The sequence below is a fragment of the Ptychodera flava genome, chromosome 15 (genome assembly GCF_041260155.1).
Source record: "Ptychodera flava strain L36383 chromosome 15, AS_Pfla_20210202, whole genome shotgun sequence".
NCBI lineage: Eukaryota > Metazoa > Hemichordata > Enteropneusta > Ptychoderidae > Ptychodera > Ptychodera flava.
The window spans coordinates 387384-395317 of NC_091942.1; the positions used below are offsets into that span (position 1 = coordinate 387384).

At 38.4% G+C, this 7934-nt stretch overlaps 1 protein-coding gene across 1 annotated transcript; it reads left to right on the plus strand.

The window, feature by feature from the left end:
* The first annotated feature begins 1397 nt into the window (after positions 1-1397).
* Positions 1398-7911, plus strand: LOC139150807 (sialate:O-sulfotransferase 2-like). The gene is made up of 4 exons (XM_070723203.1): positions 1398-1686; positions 2561-2722; positions 5119-5319; positions 5790-7911. The coding sequence occupies exons 1-4, from the start codon at positions 1545-1547 to the stop codon at positions 6125-6127; spliced, it is 843 nt and encodes a 280-aa protein (XP_070579304.1). The 5' UTR covers positions 1398-1544; the 3' UTR covers positions 6128-7911.
* The last annotated feature ends 23 nt before the right edge of the window (positions 7912-7934 follow it).

Sequence of the window (7934 nt, forward strand, 5' to 3'; positions counted from 1 at the left end):
TACAGACATACAGACATACATACATACAGACATTTCCCTAGCCTATAAGAATAGCTTCCATTGCCATATATACATATGGCTATGGGAGCTAAAAACGGCCTTAGTCTGCGTGCCAAACTTCTGGAGGGCAAGGCGTTGGGAATTGTAAGGGACAGACAATTAAATCTTTAGAGGGGTGGTAAGAATGGCAATATTTTTGCCTTCAAACGTTTGACAATTTTAAGCAAATTTCGTTTCGGAATTGCACCGTTTCAACTTCCATCTTAAATTTAAAAAAAAAAACGCAGCTATAGCTCTTCCCTCCGAATACCTGTAATGGAGGATGGCGCGATGTTGACGAAGGTTAAACTTGATATGAATTGGACGCTTCCGGGAAGTGAGGAGGGCACTGCCCCTGCCGTGAAGCATAGGTCTCGTATCGTTTCCTAAAATGCCCCAATATACCATGTACAGTCTTGCTCTGTCACACTCATTATCAGATGTTCTTTTCTGTAAACACAGAATACGGCGTCAACTACAGTTGAACAGTTGCAATGATCAAATAGACACATAAATTCTACATTCAGCATTTGTATTCCAACGAGAGCTGTCAAATCGAACCAGCAAAACGTTAAAGTGACAGTACGTGTCATATTCTAAATTAATGACAATGATGAGGACTGTCGTGAAAGTAATAAATAAAAACAAATAAACAATTATTACATACTATCTCAAATGTTGTGATTTTTTATTTATTTGATTAAATAGATATTTCTGATCTATTTAGGTTTTACAAGTTAGTCTCACTTCTATTATTCCAGCTGATGCCTGTTTGCGATTATTATGCAAATTTATCTAAGCCCTAGGTGGCAGCTTTGCACAAGTCGAATATAATGTCGATAGTTAAAACTCGTCGAGCTACACGTAGTTTAATCCTTATCGATGTTGCATTGCCAATTAAACATTGGGGGTAAAAAAGAAAGCTAAAGTTTATTTTGTTGGCGCGAAAGAAGTGGGATTTTTTCGGTAGCCCAATATAATGAAGTCATGCCGATTTTGTTGTCACTGAATAAGCCTCAGATGATATTGTGAACATCTCGTTTTTCACGCCTGTGTAACTGTAATAGAAAACAAACTCGTTTGGATGGCATGACCCGGCCTAAAATCTCTTCCCTTTTATCATTTATATTTAGGGCTGGTTGAGAAAGAAAAGCCGATCTCAGTGTGAAGGACAACAATACAAGATAAAACACTTCATTGCGAAGTATTGTTTTAGACGATTGAGCCGCAACAAAAGCACCACACAACGCTTTTTGTCTAGCTTGAGTAAGGCAGAATTCAGCAGTATAGGCTGGTGTAGTTTGTGTATGTCTGATGTTTGCAGGCTTCCATCACACCAGCTGTGACATGGGGATAAGCCACGGGACAACAACAAAAAAGGCCAGCAGCAGTTTGAAGCAGGCCATCATAGTGTCGTCATCACCAACACACGTGGCAGTCGCCCATGTTATTGACGGAGACACAGTCACTTGTAAGTCCGTAGATTTTTGTTCGCTCCACCAGACATGATTTTTCGAAAGTTTCTCCGCACTATACACTACAAAGCAGTCTTTGCTGGCGGTCTTCTCTTCATTCTGATACTGCTCCTGGTTCGGACGGACGATTCGTCGTCGAGTAGAAGTCTTTTGGCGGCGCCCTTTCTCGGAGGTGAGTAAACACAACAGGACAACAATTTCACAGTTTTTATCCAAATCAACTGTACAGAAATGATGTTGAATACTTTAAAAAATAGTAAACAGAAAATTATTGATTCAAAAATCTGAAACGAAAAACATCGTCCCCTTAGATTTTGATTATTGAGGATGGGACGACTTTTAAAATTTCAATTGCAGGTAATGAAGCAAATATGATCTAAATTTAACCACAGTTCGTAATCTATGTTAAAACTCAAATTTATCCCATTCTGAAATTGGCATTTGACGCGGGCATAAGATGTTGTGCTAAGACGAAAGGACACAGAGATGACAAAAAATTCTGAGGGCACAGATCATTTAAATTTGGTGAAAACATCAAATCGACGGATAGATCCCTTTTTGTCGAACAACCATTGTTGGTTGTAGTAATATATTCATATTTTAAATTCGTTAAAAAATCACACAGTGTGTAAACATTTGTGATAGACGACCATAGAACCTAAATGAAATTACAGAAGGAGAAAATGTCACCAAGGTTACGCAAATGACCAGAAATTAAAGTATCGGTACCCACAATTCCTGCATCATCGCCTTCCGTTTTGCCGACTTGAAGATGATAGCAAAAGGTTATTGGTATATAAACCATGTCATTGATATACCCACGACATTTCGCCTTATGTGTCAGGAATACTTTGTTGATAAAGTTCAGTGAGGTAAGGCGTATCGACAAAGTGATAATGTTAGTAAGCAGGACAAAAAAGACAAAACAATTTGTCGACAATTTTAAAATAAAACTTCTTACTACGTACAATCACAACTTTGATAGGCTGTTGTGTTCTTTAACATTTGCAAGACAGACAATATCATTTTAATTATGTATTTTCCAGATGGAAAATGTGCAGTTCGATTCGCCGGCCTCCACGAGCGGGCCTTGGTGGCGTTGACCAGCTTCCCCGGCTCAGGTAATGTTTGGGTCCGACACCTCATCGAGAAGGCTAGCGGTATTTACACGGGCAATTGCCGTCCCGATAAGGAACTCTTTCAAGAAGGTAAGAGCACAGGCTCAAGTATTAGCCAAAATCTACCAGCATGAGTTTAACCATACTGATTTCATAAAAAACTGGATACTTTAAGATAGAATACGCCTCAGGTATCGATATTCGGACTCTCAAACTCTTTCAATACTGATTTGGTCTACCATTTTAAGGGCTCATTTTGAAGCTCATTGAGCAACTTAAGTTTTCACCGGCTTATTTTGTGAACTCGAAAATGGTGTAATTCCCCATAGAGTTTACTGAGAGATGGCGGCCATTTTGAATTTCAAGTGCTGGTAAATATTGGGTATCTTGTTTCTCTTGCACCAACTTTTGCACAGTGACTCCTGAATTTTATTCTTGCTTCCGGAAGGGTATATTTGAAAGTTTTCTTACGAAAAATGTAGCAAAAGTGTAATGTGGGTCTTTCAATTTCGAGTTACATGCAACCAAAGCTGTGACTCCTTTCTGGACGAGGTCGCCGTACTCTCTCCCGCCTGTTTGCAGGAATATGAATAGACGTATGCAGTCTCTGCCAACCTGTAAATGCACTCATTTCTACTGAAATTACTCGATACCAAATGATGTCAAACGAATTTTTTACACGGACGCATGGATGTTATAGCAAAGTTGGGATAGCTTTAGCAGCGATGAAATATCTGAAATCACTGAAATACTCGTAGTCTGAAAGTTTACCGTTTCCGCCTCATTAGTCACAAAATCAAACGCTAATACAAAATTTCCATACTTCTGCCAAATCAATCATGGCTGCCATTAAAGAACACTGATTGCAGGTCAAACTACAGCTGTTTTACGTCACATCCTGTATAGTCATAATGGCGGGAATAAGAGGATTTGTGCCATGCTGTACAGGCTCACAATTACTGAAAATCTATAAACTTAAGTCCTATTCATCTGAGTCTGATATTAGAAACGTTATTTTTTTCTAATCTTGTAGTTTGTATCCGTAACAATTTTCGATTTTAGCCAATATCTGAAGTTTCATGTTAAATACTGACGAAAGCAGGGTCGTGCACAAATTTAGCGACGAGTATAGATCAAAAACAAAGATATTATTGAATTGGAAAAAGCGACTTGAGTGGCATGCGCTTTTTAGAACTGGAGTTTAGAAGCACATATATTGTTTTATTATTTTTACTGTCGCCTCGCTTGTACAATACAGGTTGCCTCTTTCTCGATGGGTAACTGTCTGCCATTTGTTTCGCTCGTAACAAAACGTAACGATGTAACTATGTTAAAATAAGCTAACGAGAACGGCGATCGTGGGACCAATAATGAATTTTAAAAATCTTTGATGGATATCAAAAGTAGTTTTGATCATGTGGATTTATGAAATTAAAGACTACAAAAAACTAATATTCGACATTAACGATCACAGTTTACTATAACAGCCACGTTCGATGGTCGTATTCATCAACTGTTTATGGTACGTTTACAACAACGTCGATGGTCATGATCATAATGATGATGACGGTGACGACTCCCCCCCCCCCCACTCCTCCTCCTCTTCCTCCTCATCACTACCACCATCATCATTATCATCACGGCAACTTCTTAATAAACCTTAAAATTTTTTAGAAATGTTTACGTGAACCTCATTGTCAAGTTGGAAAAGATACTCGTGCCACTAGTAGACAAGCAGTATGCAGTAAGGACACCCACATGTATGAAGTTTCAGTGAAACTTCAATTTTCAAGAGTTAGAATGACTGCTACTTAGCACATTTTCTTTTTGAAAATGTTTGAAATCACAAGCCTCGAAGTAAAAGTAATGGCACAAAGTAATGTAGGTTGGCTTGAGATCATTTATATGAACTTGAAATCATGTCTACGTACAACAATGTAAACACAAGCATAAACGTTATTTGTTCCATCGCTGCAGCGTGATAATGAGATGTTAAATAACGTATTGTTCGCCACCAAATTCACTGCTTGCTTTCTTTCTTGACCCTGCCTTGCAAAGTGAAGTGACGTTTTCGGCAGTATGGTAGTGACTTGTTGACCTGGTCACTTAATTGGTTACCATGACACACGTACTCATGATCAAATGAGCCAGTTAGACACGTCATATTGATCTCGGGATGGCACGATATCGGAATGGCAGAAGGAGATATAATACCCTTTGATTCATACAACCTCCTATGTACAGCATACTAGATAGTTTATCTACATCACAATGATAAGTTATGTATATCATTTTGACCAGACGTTGTTGCTGAGAAAAATAATATTACCAGATTTGTTGTATACAATGCACACTGCAGAGTTCTAGACAGACATCACTGCTGCAGGCTGACTTCTTTTACCCTTAACGTCCAACATATCGGACCTTAAAGATATCATTGCAGTGTACAGCAGGTTTCACTAAACCGTAGCTTTTCTCAACGTTAGGGTTTGTGGGAGAGATTGAGCACTGGAGAAAGGGAAAGACTATCTGCGCAAAGACTCATGGGTATGAAGACGGGCACATAGCAGAATTCATGGGTGCCATTCTATTGGTGAGAAATCCATACAAAGCTCTGATAGCAGAAAGAAGCCGAAAACACGCAGGATTACACTCATATCCGGCACAGGAAAGTTTTTCAGGGCCAGGTATGTCGAAAATCGCCACTGTCATCGTAAATACAGTAATTACTGCAGTATATGTTACTAGATCAAACACATTGACTTATGATAAATATCGCGTGTGTTTGTTCGATGATCTGCAGAAAGATGAGTGAACGATAATACAACGAACTGACGGCCTTGTCGTATGAGACAAATGATTTAAATATAGGTACAGATATTAGATTACATGAACTTATCATATTAAACAGAATGGATGGATGGATGGACGAACAGAATGCTAGCATAGGATTAGCTATATGGGCGAGTAGATCGACAAAGTAGGATAGCTAACTAGCAAGATAGACTGAAAGGTAGACGGCCAGATGGACATTAATCGATGATATATATATATATATATATATATATATATATATATATATATATATATATATATATACATGTAGACAAACCATTATTTAAAGTCATTTCTTGTTATTCAATTTTATTCTCTGCAGAGTGGGAAAAGCACGTGGCATGGAACGCCATTTACTGGGAGCGAATCATGAGTAACTGGCTTCAAAGCAGTATACCCCTGGTCGTTATCTATTACGAAGACATCAGACAGGATCCCGTAGTAGAGTTGGAAAAGATGACAGATTTCTTAAACGTCACATTGTCTGATAGGGTAGACTGTGTCAAGAAGGACTTGGAAGGTCGTTTCCACCGACCTGGTGACGAAGATCTCGGATATGACCCATTCACCCCTGAAATGCACGCCGATATTGACCAGAGAATAGGACGTGTGAACGCCATCTTACAGAGCCGAGGTCTCAAGCCCGTGTACACAGCGTAATGCCACAACGGGAAGTAATTCTCGGTATTTCCTTGATCGAGGTGACTTTAGAAAGGGAAAGATGAAGAATCCGTGTATTGAGGAAGCTTCTCCTCGTCAAAGCACAGGCCATGGCCAGCAATGTATATATGAATGTTGGTGTTCCTAAAATAGGATAATCTATCAATTAGTATTCCCCAAATGTCGACAGGTGGAACACTCTTTTGGGCCGGTGACAGATTAGTGTACGTACAATTTGTAATTAAGTCTAAATGTACTTGAGAATACCAACAGACATTTTTGTAAAACCCGTGATTTCCATGAGAAATAGTATTACACCCCATGATATGACAGAGTTGTTTTCTGATATGTCAAAAAATTCATAAAAACTTAAAAATTGAAGCACTTGTAACGAACACAGTCATTCGTGTAAAATCACTTCGTCTTGAAAATGTTGGAAACAAAATGTGCTCTTTTTCAGTATTACTGCCACTCAACAAACAGTATAAATATTTCAATTCTGGTGATCATAGAGTAGCTTGTTTTGCTGAAAAAATAACAAATCGATGCCACTTTCCACAGTATTTTCTTGCTTTTTATCTGACGTTTTATAGCTTGTCACAGCTTGGAAGTGATGAACCATGGGAAACAAGCGTCATTGATTTGTAAATTACCAGCAGCGGGCAATGGATGACGGTCATCGATTCTGCCTTATTTGCATAACAGGTTGCAACATATGTTCGTGGGTTCATCGTTTAGTCAAAGGTTACACCGTCAGGCAGTGCGCCACATTTCATCACGTGTTTGACTGTGGCGCGGCGGTATACAGTAATATTCTAGTGAACACACTGACTTACAGTCTGTGTAATAGTTTTTGTTGATATGTCAGCTCCGATTCCCTTTGATCAGGAATGTCACATGAAGTAGCAACTGAACGGACAATATGCTGGTTTTGCAGATCATTTGATTTCATAAACAGAATTACACACATAGCACTGGTGTTTTTCAAGATATCTTTATCACTTAATGGTACATAGAGAGATTGGCACGGTCTGGGCGTTTGTATGTTTGATTCGCAAACGTTACATTTTATTCAAAGTTTAAGGTTATGAGGGAAAACGCTGAATTATGCCGTTCTTATAGTCTCTGGTGCATTGTGTTGGACATTTAGGGTTGGTTCGAATGGAGAATGAAACCTGAAAATGAAAATGAAACCTGAGTGATTTGCTACCAACGATTTCAAATGGATATTACTTTGAGATGGTTTGATCTACCAACATCTTTGTTAAAGAGAACTACCAACTGTGGTAGCGATATTTTCAACTTCCTGAAAAATAAGAATGGCACTTTTAGACAATAAATTGAGTTGTTTGAAATCTGCGTAATGTTGAATTTTGGCAATAGTATCTTAGAAAGGGAAAGTGTATATTCGTTTACATCAAAGCGGTATACTTCACGAGAAAGCTAAACTATTTGTCTCCTGAAGCTTGAGTGTTCTCGTTACGTCACCATATACATCTGAAGTATAAAATCACATTTTCCCCAACTGATGTCATATACCCATGTTTCATATACTGATGTTTTGTTGGATCTATACAAGAAGTGGAGTGGCTGGCTAGCGCGGTGGCGGAATCTCAGAATGTAGTTTAACATTCGTTTTTGTTTTTTTGTTTTGTTTTTTATGAGTGATAGTCTTGATATATTTGATGAATTTTTCTTAGTGTAGCCTCCTTATACATTGTCTCTAGCTCTGGTGGAATAATAAATACCACAACATTGTAAATAAACTAAAAGTGCGTCCTTAATTGATTGTTCGTCGAGTACATAT

What these genes read in the sequence shown, in the direction of transcription:
- LOC139150807 (XM_070723203.1), top strand. Translation starts at nt 1,545, where the DNA reads ATGATTTTTCGAAAGTTTCTCCGCACTATACACTACAAAGCAGTCTTT. An exon ending in TAAGGAACTCTTTCAAGAAG is followed by an intron (nt 2,723 to 5,118) that starts GTAAGAGCACAG and finishes TCTCAACGTTAG; the next exon opens with GGTTTGTGGGAGAGATTGAG. An exon ending in GGAAAGTTTTTCAGGGCCAG is followed by an intron (nt 5,320 to 5,789) that starts GTATGTCGAAAA and finishes TATTCTCTGCAG; the next exon opens with AGTGGGAAAAGCACGTGGCA.